Genomic DNA, 22,411 nt, shown 5'->3' on the forward strand with positions numbered 1-22,411 from the left:
AGCACACAGTTTGGTGATGTGGATGGCAGACTGATGCAGCACAGGCGCACAAGATCTCCTCCCAACACAACCCGGCTGAAAATGTGAACGGGCAAGGCCATGGCAGTTGTCCACTGCCCGGAGGAATGGCTACTAGCTCCAGGGCATGGTTGGAAGGCTTGTGACACCTTGTCTGCACTTAATGAGCTCTGACTTTCATGGGAGACTTCTTGGAAGGCATCTTGAATTTGCTGATGGAAGAGGAGTAAAATATAAAAAGCAAAGACTGGTCACAGTGCACACCCAATCCAAATAGAACTATACAGGGTGGTATATAAATAGGAGGATGGGATGGATGGATGGGATGGATGGATGGACGGATGGATGGATGGATGGTTGGATGGGATGGGCTGGGATGGGATGGAATGGGTTGGTAGGATGGACCAACGGATGGATGGGCAGACAGACACTCTGCCACCGAGCCCTGTTGCCTCCCTGAATCCCCTCTCTCCCACACCATTTTAAGCTGCTGGAGGCTCTGTCTCACTGGCTGGGTGCTGTATCTGACTGCCCTGCCCTGAGAGATGCCAGTCCCCAGGTAGGAAAAGGGAAGGCAAAGCCATTGTGTATACATATAATTAAATTCATATAGAAAGAAGGCAATATCCAGATATGCATCAAACTACATGTAATCATAAACAGTATTTGTTTCGAACAGTGTGGGAAACTATAACATTCCTCCTGAAATCCTCAGTTAATGAAGCACTATTCCATAAATAAATACATAAACATAGCAGATGCAATAATGGATATTGTTCTTCTGTATATATTTAATATATTCATTGATTTTCTTAATATTATTGTTGGTGATTATGATGAAATACAGCCTTTACTTTTCCTGTCTCATATACTGTGTGTCCCCAGGCAGGACTTGGGGATCCCCCAGAATTACAGCACATCTCCAGACTACAAAGGTCAGTTCCGCTGGAGAAAATGGATGTTTTGGAGGGGGGACTTGATGGCATTGTATACCACTGAGCTCCCTGTGCCCCCAGGCTTCTTTCCCAAATTTCCAGGACCCTCCCAACCTGGATCTCCTGCTGGAGGCCAGCAGGGACCTAGCAACCCTACCTGCACTCACTGAAAAGCCATCACATAATAGTAAACTGGGAGGGGTCTGCTTGCGCAAATCACAAGAGCAGAACAACTGGGCCACCCACAAAGCTAAGGGAAGGCTTCCTACATATGTAAAGGACCTCCCAGTTGTGCAGAAAAATAAGACTGTGTAAATTAAGCTAAAGAAAAAAGAAACTCTCTGATGGGACCTGAATGTGCCCCACTCAGCCCCCACTGAGAGCCACTGGAAATCTGTTAAAATAATACTAATGCATAAACTAAAGCTCCAACAAACCCCACAGGAAATCTGGGTACATTCATACATAGTTGATGTTGCACAACAGCAGTCTAAGGTAACAAGTTACAAAGAACAGTTAGCAAGCGTTAATGTTGGGAATCAAGGTCATCTGCCTTTTGATGATATCTGAAAAGAAACTATGGGGTGGATGTTAAGAAGCCTGCTGGAGTGAGGATAAGGCAGCCTTTCTTGACATTTTTACCATTGAGAACGTCTGAAATATTCTTCTGGCTTCAAGAAACCACAGAAGTGATGCGATCTATCCAGAAGAGACGTCCTGTAACCAGTATGATGTCAGTGTGACAGTCTATGACAGGGGTAGTCAAACTGCAGCCCTCCAGATTTCTGGTAGGGGCTCCTGGGAATTGTAGTCCATGGACATCTGGAGGGCCATAGTTTGACTACCCCTGGTCTAGGATTTGAACAAAGGTCAATGGTTTCACCATAGCATTTTGTCCAAATCCTAGAGGTTTTGTCCAAATCCCAAAGGCCTACAGGTCCAAAATTGTTTTACATGCAAACAAACCCATTGAATTCACTGTGATGAGTTCTTTGGAGAACCTGGAGGATCCTCCAAAGTTCCTACAATAGCAAGGGCCAAGGGTGGGACAGAATTCTGTGTGGCCTTCTTGAGTGCTCTGTAAGTGCAGAAGCGGATGACTGACCTGCTGCAAAATGGATTCCCTGCCAGAAGAAGCCGATTTGGCCTCTGTAGAAGGTTCTGAATTGTTCTTCTGTTATACGCAAAGACTGAAACCGTTTTTGTTGGCCAGCGGTGTGGCTGCAGAGTCTAAACAGAGAACGGCTTTGCTGTCTTCAGTGGGGAAATGCTGTTTGGCATTGCCGACTAACTTAATGGTCCCAGTTTTGCCTGCAGAGACCCCACAAGAGACACTGCTTCAAACTATATAACAGCACTGAGCCTAAAGAAAGTAAACTGATTCACCGGTTCCCATTATAACCCAATCACTTTGCACACAGGATTTCCCTGTGAGCCCAAAAAAGTCACTTGTGAATGATTGCTATTGTAGGGATGCGGTTCTGATGCCTCAAGCTTCACAAACTAGGGTCCAGTTGAATAACCATGGGTGGGGGTGGGGGGTGCGGGAATTCAGAAGCAACCTGGAAGAAGGCCTTGCCTGTCTTTCAGGGCTGCTCTCTTTAGACAAACATTGGCAACACTGGGAACCAAGCATCCCAGAGCACCAAAAGGAAATAGCCAAAACTTTGAAATGTGCCTGGAACCAAATCAGTGAGTGAGGTTCTCTTAAACACCAGCCAGTCTCTCAAAAAGGGTGTTGAAATGGGTAAGGGATAGGGGGTTGTTTCACAGGAGGCAAAAATGTTCACCAGATGCACTCCCTTGTTTTGGCTCAACACTAGCTGGCAGTGGGTGGTCTAGAGCAGTGTTCCCCAACCTTTTTATCACCAGGGACTGGTCAATGCTTGACAATTTTACTGAGGCTCGGGGTGGGGAGGGTAGTCTTTTGCCGAGGGACATTGCTGCCGCCTGAGCCCCTGCTCCGCTTGCTTTCCCGCCGGTGTCCCTGACATCTCGCCGCCCGCTGGGGGGTGCTGCCAGCAGCAGCTGTGCAGTGCCAAGACAAGGGGGAGCCCCACCCATGGCGGCCACTGGAGAGCACCAAACGTGAGCCGGCAGCAGAGTGGCAGGGCAGCCCCTGAGGCAGCAGCCGGGGAGGAGGAGGAAGAGGAGGTGCAGACCAGTAACGACTAATCCATGGACCGGGACTGGTCCCCGGACCAGGGCCTGGGGACCACTGGTCTAGAGGCTGGGCATTGGTATAAGGGAAGAGAAGCTGGGAGTCTGGTCCTCTCAGTAGGAAAGTCCTGTCTAATGACCAGTGGTGGCAGTGACCTGCCAAAAGAGGCATTTTTGCTTATATATTCCCCCCAGGAGGGGCGTCTAGCCAGAAAACGGGGTGGGCAAGGCAGAACAGAGCTTGTAAAGCAAAAGCGGACCTGCTTTGTCACAATATCATAGAATTGTAAGAATGAAGTATGAATGTGTTTAAACACAGATTTTGAGTCTGAGAGCACTCCTGGAATCCTGTCAAAGGGTGGTGGGCACAACTGCAAAATGGCTGCCACAGGACTTCCTGTCTGTTTCTGTCACCAAAGCAGGGTGAGGGGGCCTCCCCTGGTATTATTTATTATTTGGATTTATATGATCACCACTCTCAGCAAACTGGCTCACGGCGGTTTACAAACATGTAAAATACAGATCCAATCCATAAAACATGTTGTTGTTGTTGTTGTTGTTGTTGTTGTTGTTATTTAGATTTATTTCCCGCCACTCCCCGTAGGCTCGTGGCGGGTCACAATAATCCAAAAGGAAGACTAGGGTTTTTCCCAGGTGTGCCATCAGGAAAAAGGTTTGTTTTACATTTGGGTACCAGTCTATTCACACACAAGTATAGGCCAGGGCCAGGGCCTTTTCGGGGCCAGGGCCTTTTCGGTCCTGGCCCCTACCTGGTGGAATGAGCTCCCGGGAGAGCTGCGGGCCCTGCGAGAACTTCCATCATTCCGCAGGGCCTGCAAGACGGAGCTCTTCCGCCAGGTTTACGGTTGAGGACGAGGCTAACATCTATGCCCCCCCCAGGGACCCGGGACCCGGGATTGAGATTGGGGATTAGTACCATCAGTATCCCCTCTCCACCTGCTTGTAGTAGGAGGGGGAGGTTGATTAGCCTATCTTGCCAGGTTAGCTTGCTAACCGATAATGTTATATTGTAATTGTTGCTGAGGGTTTTTAATGGATTTTATTGGGGGTTTTAAAATGTTGTAACCCGCCACGAGCCGTAAGGGAGTGGCGGGCAATAAATCGAAAGATGATGATGATGATGATGATGATGATGATGATGATGATGATGATGATGATAATAATAATAATAATAATAATAATAATAATAATAATAATATGTACGGGAATAATGCCTGTGTGTGTAGAATGTTTTTAAGGAGGATGTTCATCTTACATGCAGGGCCCTCTTCCACTGGGGAAAACACACTAGATAATCAAAAGACTGTCTGCACAGAGAAGGAACAGGCCTTCAGCACAACAAACAAAGCGAGCAATGCTGTTACACGCCAAGGCAACTGGTTGTCCCTAGCTGGTCGAAATCAAATCCAGGAGTTCCCTAATCCCAGTTCCGCTGGGACACGAATCTTTAGCCAATTGCAGATGGTTAACGATGGCCCTTGGTCCTCCAGCCAAGAATGTTTCACATTTGTATAGCATAAGCTTCCACTTAGATAGAAAATCATGTTTTCCTTTAGTGCTTTAATTAGATTTCCCTTTGCAAACACTGGTTTCAATGAAGGAGGAAAACATTTCCTGAAGCCTTTAGAGGGTCCTCCACAGCCCGGATAGAAAAAGCTGCAATCCCAGCATGGTTAGGGGCAGCACACTCCCAGCCCCAGCCTTCTTACGGAGAAGCCCGTGAACAGCCACTTTCTCTTTCCGCTTGAGGCCACTGCGGTGGAGATGTGGCACACACCTAACGCTCACCCTTTGCTGCCTCTGCCTCTGGGCTGTGTGTTTTGTGGTCAGTGCTTTCGTTTAAGCAAAGCCATGAAGAGCAACTGGCAGGTGATCTGATGGAAGACACGGGGTATGGAGAGGTAACTGAAAGGCCCACGTTGAATGTTCCTAGAACATTTGTATTCTTGAAGAAAGTCATACAAATCACCCATTAAACATGGAACACTTCTTAAACACGATGTTCCCTGCAACACCACTTGGGATGTTAGCCTCCAAGTGAGACCTGGGGATCCCCTGGAATTAAGGCTCATCTCTAGACTACAAAGATCAGATCCTCTGGAGCAGGGGTAGTCAAACTGCGGCCCTCCAGATGTCCATGGACTACAATTCCCAGAAGCCCCCTGCCAGCATTCGCTGGCAGGGGCTTCTGGGAATTGTAGTCCATGGACATCTGGAGGGCCGCAGTTTGACTACCCCTGCTCTGGAGGAAATGGAAGTGTTGGAGGGTGGATTCTGTGGCCTTGTATCCCACTGACGCCCCTGTCCTTGCCAAGCTCAATCCCCAAATCTTCAGGAGTTTCCCAGTCTCGAACTGGCAGCTCTACCCCCAATCCCCCACCTGGCAGCCTTGAGCCGCATTGGCAGTGTATGTATGTATGCCCAGAGTTCCTCAGACTTTTAAAGCTAGAGACGCCCCCCCCTCAACCCAACACCAAACATCTGTTCTGTAAGGAGAAATGTAGAACGGGTCGCCATCTGTGGTTCTGGTGTAGTCTCCTGCTTCATAGGAGGCTCCATGGTGGGAAGCCGTCCATCCAGCACTGGCATTAAGGGGGCAAAAAAGGGGGGCATCACAGTTCTCCTCACCTCCAAACCATCATGGGGAACTATAATTAATATGAAGCAGCAGCTCTTCCACCGCTCCCCAAACATGACTGAGACAAGGGGGGCATATATGTGGCCGTCTTCTTGAGTGTGTGCAACATCAGCCATCCTTTGCCAGGAAGCATTCAACTCATCAAGGCTTCGGTTGGGGGCAGAAGGAAAGCTCAGCATCCCATCCCTCCTTGAAACTGTGTGTACCCCACAACCATCCATTGTATAAAACCTGGGCCCACTTTGAGAAGCATGGATACACTTGACCTTTAAATGCTATGTCTGTAAATGTTCACGGGGCCAGATGTTTCAAGAGGAAGGCACTCCACTCATACCGCACTTCGTATATTCAGTGCTGAAAACACTGATAACCACAGGGCTATCCTGTCTGCAGTGCACAGCTGTCATTAACTAGGTAAGAAACATTAATGTTTCTGGAATATATGAAGCTGCCCTATTAACTGAATGAGACCCTTGGTCCATCAAAGGCAGTACTGCTATTTAGACTGGCAGCGGTTCTATCGAGTTTCACACAGAGGTCTTTCATGAGACCTACTCCCTGATCCTTTTAACTGGAGATGCCAGAGATTGTACCTGGGACTTTCTACATGCCAAGCAGGTACTGTACCACTAAACCATGGCCCCTCCCCATAAGACACAAAGGGAGCCCTATTCCTCCATTGCAATCCAGTACATGTGAACAGATAGCAGGTGCTTTCGATCAATATAGGTTACCTTGCAATCCAGGTAAGCCAGGTGGCCCGGGTTCACCTTCTATTCCTTCATTGCCTTGATCCCCTTTTGGTCCTGGAGGCCCTGTAATGTAAAATGTAAAGAAGTGTTGAGGGACTTCATTTCATACCCATCTACACTTAATGGTTGGAGGACATATACTCATTTATTATATGGGGATACTTCCCCCCCAAAAGCTGAATTTTCTCCTGGCCTTGTTTCCCAAGGCATCCCTATGCATTAGGATCCAACTGCTCTGATTATTTCCAAGTGTACCGACTACTGTTCTTGTACATTATGTTGCAACTGTCATTTCCTTCAGCTCATTCTTTTTCTCTCTGAAATGCACATAAAAAGGTAAAGGTATCCCCTGTGCAAGCACCGAGTCACGTCTGACCCTTGGGGTGACGCCCTCTAGCGTTTTCATGGCAGACTCAATACGGGGTGGTTTGCCAGTGCCTTCCCCAGTCATTACCGTTTACCCCCAGCAAGCTGGGTACTCATTTTACCGACCTCAGAAGGATGGAAGGCTGAGTCAACCTTGAGCCGGCTGCTGGGATCGAACTCCCAGCCTCATGGTCAGAGCTTCAGACAGCATGTCGGCTGCCTTACCACTCAGCGCCACAAGAGGCTCATACACATGCACATACACACTGATAAAAACCTGCCACTTTATTAAACCCCTAATGGAGGGGGAGGTGCCAAAGCAGGGATTCCCTCAGTCCCAGTGTGGGTCTGGCATCCCTAATTAAGCTACATAGGATTGCCAGCTCTGGCACTAGTGGAAGATTTGGGGGATGTGGCCTGGGGAGGGAGGGTTTTATGGAGTGGAGGGACTTCATCAGGGTATGACGCCATGCAGTTCCCCTTCCAAAGCAGCCATTTTCTTCAGGGAAATTTGTCTCTAGCCTGGACTCTGTAATGTTGGGAGTCCTCCTCGCCCCACCTGGAAGCTGGCAATCCTAACAAGACTCAGGTTAGGCTGAGAACATTATTTTCTCAGTGAATTTTCTCTCTAGTGAATTTTCATAGGGATATCAGATTGGGGCTCTTACAGCTCTGCTCCTTCCAACTGAGCCACAATACCAAGAAATCTCATCTCAGTGTAGAATAAAGAATAAGAAAACACACACTTTACGCACAGAAATCATTTTCAAATAATCCCTTTCATGCCCTTTTGCTGAAGTCCTAAAAAACTATGGATGTTTAATGGGGAAGGAGTTGGTCCAGCTGGCTCAGAGAAGAGTGACAAAAGATTGGCGCAAGGCAAGCCACAGCCCTGGCAGCAGGGCCAACGAGAAGACGCACATGCCTCTGGGCTTAATGAGAGTCAGATGCCCGGCTCCCTGCAGGCCTGTATGGTTGAGGCCAGGCAGGATTTTATGGGGCTGCCCCTCCAGGGGGGACCTGAGGCTCAGCCAGGTTGGAGCCAGCTCAGGAAAGCAGCTCTGGATCCCAGTCTCCAAAACCATTTGCTTGTGTTGGGATCTAGTGACATTTTGTGAACTCAAATTATTGGAGGTGATGGTCAACCTTACAGCTGGTGACTGTGTATGACAAAGGATGATTTAAAATAAAACAAGAAGTTGTGTTAATCCTTTAAAAAAAAACCCAAATCACAGCAGTACCAACTGAGAGCTGCAAAAGAGATCCAACTTTGGAGTTCCACAGAGAGAAAACATAATAAATCTGTAGCTGGTGAGGGGCATAGTGGAAGCACATCAGCAACGCCAGAAGGTGGAGACTCCAGAATATCTTTGGAGGCCACTTAAATAAGTGTGACCAGTGCAAAAGGTCTCAGTTGCAGAAAAGCATCCTTAAGTAAGTAAATAAGCACTTGCTCCTTTCCTTTTTAATAAATAACAGCCAGTCACTATTTATTTAGTGAACATTGCAATGTTCAAAAGCAAAAGAAGCAGGCACATTTTCTGATGCATGTTGAAAAAATTCATTGTGATGAAGAAGAAATCAGGTCTGATCACATGATACATGAACTCCAGAGATGACCTTGGTTAAATCTCCCACCTTATTTGGCCACTCTCCTGCAAGAGTTTTCAAAACACAAGAAGCTAAAATATCATACTAGCAACGGCTCCCCATGTTGCCAGCCAAAGATTGCAAGCCAACCATCTGGCTTTGCAGATGATGTGCATTCATGAGCAGAAAACATACATGTTAACCTGGGTAGCCAATTGCCAGCATGGACTAGAACACTCTTAGAATTATAGCCAATCTCCAGAACTGAATATGCAAATACTTAAGCCTCCTCTCGGACATCTGGTGAGCCCTACCTTGTATGGTGGAGATGTCCCTCAAGGCGATGGAGTGTTCCCAGTCCTTGAGCCTCAGGTCCTCAGTCACATTGTTCAGGATGGCCAGCTCATGCTTGAGTTGCTGCTCCATGGTGATGTGGACAAGACGCATCTGCCGGGCATCCTCTGTGGCGTTGCTGATTAGGACCTGGAGGTCCTGGATGCGGGTGTGGTGGATGCCCACGTCATAGGACAGAGTCCTGTTCATGGTGCCCACTTCCCCTCCCACCTCGGTCAGCTGGTCACTCATGGTCTCCACGTGGGAGGCCAGCTCATTGAGCAAGACTTCATGGTGCTTCAGCCTCAGCAGACTGCTGTTGCCCTCCACGGAAAGCCTGTAGATCTCCACCTGTGCCAGGTCGCTCTGCTGGTTCAGGCTGTCCCTCAGCCCAGCGATAACTCTGTCTGTCTGAGCAGCTTGTGCCTGCAAGCTCCTGAGAGTCCCCTCCAGTTTCTGAAGGGAGCCTGTCATCGCCAGAAGAGAATCAGAGTGGTTCTGCAGGAGGTCCTGAAGACGCCAGATGTGGTCCAGGAAGTCTACTTTGATGGGCTGGGGGATAATTTTCAGCTGAAGGTCCCGCAAGCTTTCGTTTAATCGGTTCATATTCCCTGTTAGCACTTTCAGGTCTTCAGGAGAGCTCTGAGGTTTAGACACTGGAAGAGAGAGAATGGAGACATCAGAAGCACAACATACAGAGAAGATGGGCCGAGGTAGGGAAGTATGGATAAGGTCCAACATCCTTTAGAACAGGGGTAGTCAATCTGTGGTCCTCCAGATGTCCATGGACTACAATTCCCATGAGCCCCTGCCAGCAAATGCTGGCAGGGGCTCATGGGAATTGTAGTCCATGGACATCTGGAGGACCACAGGTTGACTACCCCTGCCTTAGAGAGCCCCATCTCTCCTGTGCCCTGTTATGATTTCAACACACCCCGAGAATGATTTTTTAATAGCAGCATCTTATGCCACACATACGGTAGAAGGGTTTTATGGATGCCAGTCCCCAGGTGGGACCTGGAGATCCCCTGAAATTAGACCTCATCTCCAGATTAAAGAAATCCATTCCCCTGGAGAAAATGGCTGCTCTGAAGGGTGGACTCCATAGCATTATACTCCATAAAATATACTCCATAACTGCCCCAAATCCTGCCAGGGATCATTTCATTGTCTGAGGAAGTGTGCCTGCACATGAAAGCTCACACCTTGAATAAATCTTTGTGGGTCCTAAAGGTGCCATTGGACTCAAATGTTGTTCTGCTCCTTCAGACTGATATGGCTACCCACCTGAATTTATCTTTATTATAGCTTGAGGGATGTACGTATTTTTAAATTTATATATCACTTTTCCTATCTTAAAAGTGGCTTAACAGTAATAAAAAAGCAGAACAATAAAATTGCAGCAACAGTCACAAAAACAGTGAATCATAATTTAAAATTAACACATAACCTATAAAAGCCTATTTACAGAGCAAAATTATGCACATATTTATTAACCACATCAAGGCCTTTTATTTTATGTAATTCAAGTATCACTATTCTAATGAAGGAGGAAATAAGAATATTGCTCAGAGTTATTGTTGGGGGTGTCTTCTTTCTTCTGTTGGTTTGATTCTGTGGGTGTGAGATTAAGACTACAATCCTAACAACTTCCTGAAAGTAAGATCCACTGACTAACATGGCTTATTTCTGAGATGAACTAATCAGAACCACTTCCTGACCCAGGAGCAAATTGCTTGTGGGGAGTGTGTGTGTTAGCTGCCCATCTGTGCAAAACGTTCATGTTATTAAGATTCAGCCCATCCTGTCGCACAGCACCTCAGCCCCCTCTTCCAAATTGTTTAATGTGCTGTTTTGCTTTCCTGGTTGGCAATTTGGGGCTGGGGCTCAGCCCTCTTGGCCATAATTCACTCCAGATGAAGTCTATAGGCAATCTGGTACTGGATCTTGGCAGGATCACTTGTGTGCCCACCCGGGAGTTCTCAATGACTAAGAAAACAAAAAGAATGAGATTAAATAGCAAGAGAATTTTAACAGACCGTCTCTTGCTAAGCTCTTCTCACTTTTATGATCTGAGACCCCAAAGGTTCCCTCTGTGTGTGTCACAGCAAGCATGGTATTAACATCGAAATAAGTCCCCAAAGAGAAAGAGAAATGCTTGGACTGTTTACTGCTGAGGGTCCAAAGTTACGTCTAAAAGTAGAATGTGATATCATTAGTCTTTGATGCAATGTCAACCTTATCCATCATACATACGTGCACAGGTTGACATGTGACAGTTTCTAGTGAGCCAGAGGCCCAGAAATGCCAACATTTCTGGAAAGTAATGCCCTGTGCCTTTAATAAAATGTTTAGTGTACCGGAGTGGGCAGCTAAAACTCTCCACGGTGTGGAGCTAAACCACATTGCCTGGAAAAGATTATCTCATTAAGAATCTATTAAAGCGATAATAGGGCATCCCCCCACCCCTCCGGCAATGCAGAAACAGCTGTAATGCTAATTCCAGCCTCTGGAGGAATTCCTGTCAGCAAAAGGGCCTGGAGAGATCAGATGGGGCACAACTTTCTTTAGCACCCTGTCTGTCAACCTCCAGCACAGGTCCCTGTTGGTTCCATGTGCCTTTGAGCCATAGATCTCTCAGGAAAGTGCCCCTTGTTAGTCAGAGTCAGTCACTTTTATACACTAGGTTTACACACTTGTCTTTTTCAAGCTCAAGCCAGATGGAGAAGATCCATGCAAATTTATTTCTTCCCCGCCATTCTCACCGGTGGGGACTGAACAGAGTTTACAATCATTCGCCCCTCCTCTGTTTTATTCTCACAACATCCCTTTGAGGGAGATTTGTTGTGGGAATTATTATTTTTAACAAAACCTGCACAGAGGCAAGGAGAACAAAACTGTGCCTCCTCATCCACCTGATTGTTGTGCTCAGTTTTTTTCAGCATTGCAATGCAGTGGTTAAGATCAGCGACATCTGATCTGCAGAACCAGGTTTGATTCCCCACTCCTCCTCCACATGAAGCCTGCTGGGTGACCTCGGGCCTGTCACCGCGGTTCTCTTTCTCAGAGTTTTCTCAGCCCCACCTCTTTCACAAGGTCCTCTTGGGGAAAAGGGAAGGGAAGGCAATTGCTGGCTGCTTTGAGACTCCTTAGAGTAGAGAAACAGTGGAATCCGATTGTTTGGATGCTTGAGGAATAAATTTACACTTAGGCATGTCACTCAGAAGAGAAATAGAAGTTCTGTATTGTAATCGAACCCTGTACTGGGTGGGAAAAGCAGAGTAAAGGCTTCCAGCTGTCTAAGATAGGATGGAGAGGGATTGTAGAAGACATGTCAAGCCCTAATGAGAGGGAGAGAAAGAGAAGTGACGAGAAGGAAGGAGCCCCTGAGATTTGCATTCTGGGAAATGAAGGGACAGCGGCAGGCATGGACGAAGGAAAGGTCAGAGAGTGCCGTATTGACCCCTACCTTAACTCTCTACTACTCTCCCCTCAGCCTCCAAAGTCTGTGTTAGGAGTAAGTGACCTTGCCCAGCCCATTCCTTCCAACAAGCAAAGCACTGCACTTTACTCGAATGCAAGACTAGGTTCTTTTCCAGGTATGGCATCAAAAAACAAAACAAAAAAGGAGGATCACCTTAAATATGACTACAAGTTATGTTCAGTAATAATTTCTTTATATGTGTAATATATGGGGCAGTTGTCATATAGCCAAGTCACTGTAGGTGGCGGCTGGTGTGGCGGTGGCAGCAGCGCACACGTGCACACGTGCACAACAATTGAGGCGGCGTGGAGGCGGCCAATGCCATGGCTTTGCCACTTCTGCCCGCCTCTACCTCCCCCAGTCTGCCACTAGGAGTCAACCCTAAGGACCAATGAAAAGGTTTGGTGGGGATCATGGGATCTCTGTGGGCAAAGGTCATGAAGAAGGCAGTGCTGCTTAGCCATCTAACGCCTGGACTTAGATGAGGACTGGGAAGTCCTGGGTTCAAATCCCCACTTACCTATGCCAGCTCACATTCTCAGCTAAACACAGGGCTGGTTTATCCACGTAGCACTTGCTACGAGTCCCACTATCCCAGGGGCTCCACGCAATGCCTTCCCCACCTGGATCAGGGCTGTAGCCTCTCTCTTCACAATTTTTCTCTCTTTAAGGCCACACAGAGTGACATCCCTTTCTACTTTGGGAGGTCCCTCCGCTCCAGTCTGGCTGCTCCTGCTGCAACTGTGCTCTGATAGGGCCCTGTGATTCCTTAACCTGTCTCTGGTGCTAAGGGTCTAGCAACTCGTTAAACCACTCCTGGCTAAATATCTCTTACAGCAGGGGTAGTCAACCTGTGGTCTTCCAGATGTTCATGGACTACAATTCCCATGGGAATTATAGTCCATGGACATCTGGAGGACCACAGGTTGACTACCCCTGTCTTACAGGTTTGTTTGGTGATTCAATTGGGGAGCCTTGTTAATCTGAAGTAGCAGAACTCTCTGCTCCTTGTATCTGGTAAACATCTTCATTATGCTGTGTACTAATCCATGACCCACCGTCTACCTCTATATTGAGGCCTTGTGACTCCCATTTCATAGTCTGATGAAATGTGCTGTGCACAGGAAAGCTTACACCTTGAATACAACTTATTTGGTCTTAAAGGATTGTTGGGAGAAGAAGAAGAAGAAGAAGAAGAAGAAGGAGAGGAGGAGGAGGAGGAGGAGGGAGGAGGAGGAGGAGTTGGTTCTTATAAAGGAGGGGAGAACCACATACCACTGCCCTGAGACTATTGGCAATAGGGTGCTGCAAAAATGTGAGAGATCATTACTGGGGCTACTGTAAAGAGGAGAATCAAGCAGGAAGCTGGCAAGATCAAACTGAGGCATCGATTCATTTCAATGAGATTTCTTTACTGCTAGTAGCTCATGTTGTTTCAAGGAAGAAAGGCATTCTCTGGATTTTCTCACTCCGGCATCAAAACTCCTTGGGGCTGGTTTGGCCTTCCAAACGCCCCGCCTTCCTGCCGTGCAGGAGAAGCCACACTCTGAGGCTCATAGCCCTGAGTTATTTTTATTTACCCATTTCTAGCATGCTTTCCTCCCACAGACAAATTAAGACCGAGACAAAGGTGGCTTGCAAAGAAGAAATGCGGATGCAAACGGAAACGGAAACGCACAATAAAAACAAGAATAAATAGCACCGTTTACCGCAAGTGCTGTGTACAAAAATGTAATGTTCAACCTCTGTCATAAAGCCCAGACTGCAAACTATAAAAGATTCCTAAAGGCCCACCTAGAAAGTAAACTCTTACAATATTGCCTAAAAGCTCTGCAGCTGTAGAGGCAAACACTGGGCAAAGCACGCTATGAGCTTGTGTCCATGAGCACAAGTAACCAAAGATAATGTGTATGGATGTCAGGCTTGTCACCAAAACCCTCAGAACTGCATGTTGTTCCTTCTTTTACTAGGGGAAACAGACAGCCTGGCGTCACTGCATCAGATATTTCCTGGTCCCCTGTGGCAGCTAATTACCTGGAGGGGATGGGGGAAAGGCATAGCTTCATATCATCTCACAAATCATCTTTATGGCCTGTGCCATCCAAAACAAAGCTGCCTCCTAAACCTGCTGAAGTCAAAATCATCACTGTTAATGAAGGGCTTTACATAGCTTTAAACAGGACAAGCGGACGGTGGACAGTTCTGCCAACTATTAACCAAGACTGCTAAATAGAAATTCCATGCTCAGAAGACATATACCTCTGAACATCCTGATGACCATGCAAGCAATGGAGGGAGGGCTGTTTCTCAGAAGCCCCTGCCTGGCAATGTTGGATACTGTATATGGCAGATGGTAGACTTGTGGAGATCCAGCTGGACTTGTGGAGATCCAGCTTCTTACATTCTTATGTCCTACTGCAAGGGAAGGCTATATGTATCTCATATATTACTGCCAGGGCAGTTAAGTAGAGCTTCCCTTGTCAACCTTCAGGACAACTCATTCTAACCTGGTGGGACAAACAGTAGCACCATGGGCCATTTCAAGTCAGTAAACTCCAAAATGTATTACTTTCAAACCCCCACTCCCCAATGGCTAATAATGGGCTTTAGGGGGTGGGAAGAGCCTCTTGTGGCGCAGAGTGGTAAGGCAGCAGTCATGCAGTCTGAAAGCTCTGCCCATGAGGCTGGGAGTTCGATCCCAGCATCCGGCTCAGGGTTGACTCAGCCTTCCATCCTTCCGAGGTCGGTAAAATGAGTACCCAGCTTGCTGGGGGGTAAACGGTAATGACTGGGGAAGGCACTGGCAAACCACCCCGTATTGAGTCTGCCATGAAAACGCTAGAGGGCGTCACCCCAAGGGTCAGACATGACCCGGTGCTTGCACAGGGGATACCTTTACCTTTACCTTTAGGAGTGGGAAGGGGAGGGTCCCCAGCCACACAAATCCTTGCTAGCTAAGGCTTGTTACATGTGGTAGCAACTGGAGTTCAAAGATGTAAGTACTCTCATTTTAACTTAATTGTTTCTGTTGTGTGGGGGTGCCAGAGTGACATAGGCCTGCCCCAGCCCTGTTTCTTCACGTTCCCACTGGTGAAGAAGAGCAAACTGGTAGCCAGCCCAGAGTGCAGATATGGTTCTGTTCACCAGTCATCTGAAAATATATCTGTGCTGTCACTTCTTGTCCTGTGGGAGTGGCCTGGAGATGTCCTATTTGGTGGGGGTGCTTTTGGAGTGTCTGGGTGATGCCCCTTCCGTGATATGTGACTTCTGGGGGTGTGACAGGGACACGAGGCCTGCTGACATAATTTCCAGGGTTTCTTGAAGCCTGAAGAATGTTTTGGGGGTTACTCAGCAGTAAAAAGGTTGAGAAAGTCTGGCTTAAAGCCTCCACCCTTCAGGTTGTAGTCCTTGAACCTCAGGCTCTGCTTTCTGGAAAGTTGTGTTACTAGTGCACATGGATCACACCTCCAGCTTTTCCTTGCTGAGAGGAACTGCAAGACAAGTTTCCTCCTTTCCTGGACTGCCTCCCTCCCCCCCCCAAAAAAAAACCTATTCATGCAACCTGGAGTACCCCTCTCTTTACCACTGAGTTCATTCACTATTATGGCTCCCTCTCTTCCTAGTATGGGACTATATCATGTGATTTCTTGTAATAAGTGTGCATCCCAGTGGAGCCCATGCTGCTGTCTGGCCATTCGAGGTAGATTGAAGACCATTAATAGGAAGGAAGGAAGGAAGGAAGGAAGGAAGCAAGGAAGCAAGGAAGCAAGGAAGCAAGGAAGCAAGGAAGCAAGGAAGGAAGCAAGGAAGGAAGCAAGCAAGCAAGCAAGGAAGGAAGGAAGGAAGGAAGGAAGGGAGCGAAAGAGAGAGAGAGAGAGACTGGGAATAAGATAGCTAGAAATCTGCATGTCAGGTTTCAAGGCTCTAACTCAGATTTTTCAAACTGGCTTGGACTGGGAGGAACCCTGCAGTTTCTAAGCAACCACTGTTGTGTGCTGAACAGCTGGCCCCACCAGCTCAGCTGGGACTGTAACTAGGCGGAGGATTTGGAAGAACCACAAAAATCTTAGTCTGAAAGACACTGGGGTGTGACACCACGGCCAGTTCAGCAAAATACTGGTTAGTGGCACACAAGGGCTGGGGTGGGGGTGGGCAAGCGTCCAGACAGGCTGCTGGAAGACCTAGGCCCAGAACCTGTTGCAGCTGGAGGCATTCAGTGCAAACTCGGCATTGTCTTCTCCAGGCCAAATCCCCACCCCCATACAAGTAAGCCACACTCAGAATCAGTTTTGACTCGGACCGATAATGAACCAAGAGCAAAAGAGAGCCTGGTTACAATTGCATCCTTCGTTCTCTCTCTTTTTTAAAAAAAATAGTAATTTCAAGGGGTTTTTAATTTACTGCCCGTTCTCCTGAGCAAGCCAGGGGTAAGTTGGGCAGGAAGCCAAACCCAACCAAGCAATAATAAAATCGTCATTACCAAAAATATTATTAGAATCTGCCTGGCCTTGAGATGCTGGTGATGCAACCTCTTGTTTATAGAAAAGGCTACAGATATTAATGGAGCACATTTGGTTCAGATTAGAGAGGGGGTGGGCGCATAGAGGATGTTCATCTATGTGCGCGCACGTTTACACACACACACACACACATAAATACAACACCAGCAACATGTGAGCTTTCTGGCCAGGTTGGCTGTACAGCTTTTGCACTGAGCAGAAACTAAGGAATTGGGAAGGCTGCTTTTAAGTAAGGCACATGGGTTAGTCATGAACTTATATCATCCACAAAGGAGACACAGGCTTGAGTGGTCAAGCGGGTCCCATTATATTTCTCATAGCACCATTATATTTGCTGCTGTGCCATGGGAGATGGGTGAGTATGCCATTGCCAAAACAGAAACAGGACAGAGTACTGTCTGCTGTGGAGTTCACCCACACATGCCCCATAAACTCTGTTCAAGGAGAGTGGGTTATGGCCCAGCAATAGTGTGCTTGCCTTTCATTCAGAAGGTCACAGGTTCAATCTCTGCCATTGCCAGATAAAGAATCTCAGGTTAACTGATGTAGTAAACAGCTGTCCGAGCTGTTAAAGATCACAGCTGTTCAGCACAGAAAAAGCTGAGGAAGATGGACCAACGACCTGACAGCCTCAGATTACGTATGCTGCAAACATGGGCATTCAGCCTAGTGTGCAATGCCCACTCAGTGTCAAATTGAGCATCTCATAGAGTCACCACAATGATTTGCTTACAGTTCAGAATGAACAACATCTTGACCATTTCCGCACTGGTAACTTTGCTGTCCTGGCTCCCGTGCGGGTACGCAAATCCGGAGTGGACAAGATGGACCGGGCCAAATGCTCCCCCGTGCAGGAGCAAGAAGAGGTGGGGCAACCTGCCCTGGGCTCAAACTCCAGCCTGCAACCTAGTGCAAAGCCTCTGGTGTGGAAACTTTAGTTTTGCATGGGTGTGTGTGTTAGCGGTGGGGTGGATTTGGCTTGAAGGCTGGCCTGGAAGCTGTTGCCGATGCAGGCTTACAATTTACCAACCTTGTGTCTAGAGACACCTTTAACCAAGTTTAATTTTGGTTGCCCTCTTCTGTACTTCCCCCCTCCCCTGCAATATCCTTTTTTAAATACAGCAATGAGAACTGTACGTAGTATTCCTGGGGAGGCTGCACCATAACTCATGCAACTGTATTACAATATTGGCTTAATTTCCTTTCTTAATAACCCCCATTATGGAGCTTGCCTTTTTCAGGGCAGCCACATCCTGAGTCAACATTTTCATTGAGTTGGCTACTACGACGTCAAGATCTCTTTCAGTCTCAGTCCTGGCCACTTCAGACCCCCTCAACATATGAAGTTAGGACTTTTTGTTCCAATGTTCATCACTTTACACTAACACTGAATTGCATTTGCCACATGGCTAGCCGCTCACCCAGTTTAGGGTGATCTTCCTGCAGTTGGTTTTCACCATCTCAGATAATTTAGTATCCTACTCAAACTTGGCCGATACATTGCTTTGGCTGCTACACTGTCCAAATTCCAAATTATTTATGAACAATCAGCACCATTAGTTACGGTTATTTGCAATGGTCCAAAACAAAGTCCACAAACAGAGCCCATGTAATTCCTTTTATTAAGACCAATGAAAATAACACAAAACAGCAAGGAAGCTTTGGACACGGCCTCTCACATGCTACACTAGGCTTTTCAAGAAGGGTTTTGTGAAATTCTCGTGTTTCGGGAAATCCCAGAAGGATTTTGCTGATTGAATTGGGGTTAATATATATATATATATATATATATAAATTAACCCCAATCCAATCAGCAAAATCCTTCTGGGATTTCCCGAAACCCGAGATACATACACACACACACACACACACACACACACACACACACACACACACACACACACATACATACATACATATACACACATATACATATATACACACACATATACATATACATATACATATACATACACATACACATACACATACACATACACAGACACACACACACAGACACACAGACACACAGACACACACACACACACACACACACACACACACACACACACACACACACACATATATATATATATATATATATATATATATATATATATATATATATTTAATTTTAAAAACTTATTCAGTGATATGACCTTACATGTTTATGTCAGTCCCCCCTCCAGTCCCAAAATGGCCAATGGACCAGGAGATGGTGGGAAGGGGAGGTATACAAATCCTTGCTGGCTAAGGCTCATGGCACGTGGTAGCAACTAGAGTCCACAGATGTAAGTAGTTTCATTAAGTCTCATAACTGTGTGTATGTGGGGAGGGGAGACACAGAGCAGCATAGACCTACGCCGGACTTGTTTCTGGCATGGGAGGAGGGCAATGGAGCGGCATAGGCCTGCTCTGGCCCCATTTCTGTAAGCTCCTACTGCAGGCTCCCTTTTGTGACGAAGAGCAAACTTTTAGCCAGCCCAGAGTACAGATATAGTTCTGTTCACAAATCTATGTGAAAATGTATCTGTACTGTCACTTCCTGAGTTGTGGAAATGGCCTGGTGATGTCACATCCGGAGGGAGTGTCCGGGTGATGTCACTTCTGGTGAAAGGTGTCTTCCAGGGATGTGGCAGGAAGGTGTGGCCTGTTGACATCTCTTCTGGGGTTTCTCAATGGTAAAAAGGTCGAGAAAGGCTGTACCACACAGAACATGTTGATCCAGATACAGCATATGCTGCAAGTGCAGTTACCATGTGCAGTTCTGGAGGCCTCACTTCAAGAAGGACGTAGATAAAATTGAAAGGGTACAGAGAAGAGCGACGAGGATGATCTGGGGCCAAGGGACCAAGCCCTATGAAGATAGGTTGAGGGACTTGGGAATGTTCAGCCTGGAGAAAAGGAGGTTGAGAGGGGACATGATAGCCCTCTTTAAGTATTTGAAAGGTTGTCACTTGGAGGAGGGCAGGATGCTGTTTCTGCTGGCTGCAGAGGAGTAATGGGTTTAAACTACAAGTACAACGATATAGGCTAGATATCAGAAAAAAGTTTTTCACAGTCAGAGTAGTTTAGCAGTGGAATAGGCTGCCTAAGGAGGTGGTGAGCTCCCCCTCACTGGCAGTCTTCAAGCAAAGGTTGGATACACACTTTTCTTGGATGCTTTAGGATGCTTTGGGCTGATCCTGCGTTGAGCAGGGGGTTGGACTAGATAACCTGTATGGCCCCTTCCAACTCTATGATTCTAAGTTAGGAGAACCCACAACCCACATGTTGTTGCATTACATCTGGCACAGGTTGAGGACACATAACTAACCAGAGCTCTGTCATGTGCAGCCTCCATTTGAAAATGTAACAAACAGTGGATGGTTCAATGTCTTTTCTAAAATCAGTAGGAAAGTGGTAGCTATATTAACAATACTGGAGATTAATTCTATATGCACAAGTTAAAGAGTCAATGAAAGCCAAAGTAGGCAACATTATCTGGCAGGGGACTTAAAGCAAAAACATGTGTGATGTCCTTCACTGCTATAAGTTCTGTCTTTCAATATTTAACTGAAAACATGAGCTTGTTTGGCAGTTCCACACTGTGTCTCCTTAGCAGGTGTTGCAAAAACCTTGCCCTGCACTCTGTGAGAGTGCCACAGAGTCACTTGCACATGCATCTGTTACGGTTGGCTTCTCTTGTTGTCATCACCTTCACTAGAGGCCAAAGTAGGATGGGTGGGTTGCATGAGGATGCAGGGAGGCTGGTGAACAAAGGCAGGGGCCAGGCAAGGGGACATCTCTGACGCAATGTGTATATTTTTTCAAAATGTCACTGCATTTTATCTCCTAAATGCAATGTCCCAACAGGCTCACGTTTCCCTGACACAAGGCTTGTAGAGCTGGAATTTCACATGGTTGAAAGTCTTAGTGGGAACATGACCGGAAAGAAGGGAGGGGAAACCTTCTTTTTTTTTAATGAGAAGAAAACCTGTTTTGGAAGGCTGTTATACAAAAAATTTTCTGTCTGAAGAAGTTGGTCAAACCTAATCAGCTATAGGTCACCTTGCATCCCAAAGATAAAACAAGGAGTTGTTTATTTCCTGGTTCACATTGCAGGTCAGAATGCCATCCATCTGCTGAAGAACCAAGACAGCTGTCATGATTTTTCTGTAACCTAAAGTTGCTATCTTCTGTTTACAACAATTCTGCCTCAGTTTCTCTGAGCACATGCAAAACCACCACCCATCACAGGAACTAAGCACTTTTAAGATTACTTTCTTAATGGGAGGGGATTCTGCCTCCCTTCTTACCAAGAGTTCTCTTCAGATGTTCAAAAGAGGTATAAGGGAAATGTGGGATCCTGGTGGCAAGCTCTGCCCCAGTCTATAGGTATTTATTTGAGCATATTTACTGCGTATAAACACTGGGCATAACCCTTTTGGTTCCCCTTAAATAAACCAGAGTTCCCAGTTACACAGAGAGAGGCATAGATGAGACGGTTCTTGGCATATCCATATATACTTGCATATAAGCCAAGGCACCCAATTTTACCACAATATCTGGGCAAACTTATTGACTCGCATATAAACCGAGGGTGGGAAATGCTCCATCATCACAGCCTCCCCCACCAACAAATACATCACTGCCTCACCCTGCCCCCCGACAAATACAGAAAAGTCAAGAGGATGAATAGCTGTGGGTTTTTGTATCCTGCTTTTCACCCACAGAAACCAAACAAATAGTTTGGAAGAAGTGATTAAGAAGAGGAAGAAGTGAAGGCAAAAGGGGAAAAAAGATCGGAGTCCCTCAGTCAAACTGTTGATGTCCTACACGCTGCCAGAGCAACGATTGGCTAGCTGGAGCAAGCTTTTATTTCACTTACCGTATATACCCGCATATAAACTGAGGAAAGCTTTTTCAGTGTGAAAAAGGTGCGGAAAAACTAGGCTTATACGCGAGTACAGCGGCCCCCAACCTTCTAAAGGCTGGGGACCACGTGTGGGGGTGGAGGGAGAGGGTGGCCTGGGTGCCACACATGTGCGATGGCACTGCGCAAACGCAAATTATTATTGTTATTGTTGTTGTTGTTATTGTTAGATTTATTTCCCGCCTCTCCCGACAGGCTCGATGCACACACAGCAGCTCTGCACATGTGCATTAGTTCCGCACATGCACGTTTGTGTGGCGCTGCTATGCATGTGCGTTTGTGCCCGACGGCGGGGCACTATTGTGCATGCACGGCAGATCCGCACAAATGTGCATGTGCGGAGCTGCTGCGCATGCACAATAGTGCCCCGCCGTCAGGCACAAACGCACATGCACAGTGCCCGCAAATGTGCATGCGTGGCAGCTCCACGCATGTTCGTTTGCGCCTGCCGGCATTGCTGCCACGCCTGCTTCTCTCCCCACTAGAGGCAGGCGCAGCCACCGACGGCCCCGTGCCGAGGCTTTCGCGGCCAAGTACCGGGCCGCAGCCCAGGGGTTGACAACCCCCACGTGATTATATAGGGTATATTCAAATTATCTTGGCTGGGTTAAGGGGTGGAGCTTGACTCCACAATCCTCATTCCCATCCACACTCTTTCATTCAGTTTCCTTCTTTGCAT

General features: G+C 47.0%; 1 protein-coding gene across 5 annotated transcripts in view; it reads right to left on the reverse strand.

The window, feature by feature from the left end:
• SCARA5 (scavenger receptor class A member 5) overlaps positions 1-22,411 on the reverse strand; it is a 113,848-nt gene that overhangs the window by 40,037 nt on the left and 51,400 nt on the right. For all 5 annotated transcript variants that reach the window (XM_077331236.1, XM_077331228.1, XM_077331219.1 and 2 more), the window contains exons 4-5: positions 8,795-9,469; positions 6,507-6,587 (exon numbers count right to left, since the gene is read on the reverse strand). In XM_077331236.1, coding sequence (XP_077187351.1) covers positions 6,507-6,587; positions 8,795-9,469 — 756 coding nt within the window. The remainder of the gene's footprint in view (positions 1-6,506; positions 6,588-8,794; positions 9,470-22,411) is intronic.

The sequence above is a fragment of the Paroedura picta genome, chromosome 1 (genome assembly GCF_049243985.1).
Source record: "Paroedura picta isolate Pp20150507F chromosome 1, Ppicta_v3.0, whole genome shotgun sequence".
NCBI lineage: Eukaryota > Metazoa > Chordata > Lepidosauria > Squamata > Gekkonidae > Paroedura > Paroedura picta.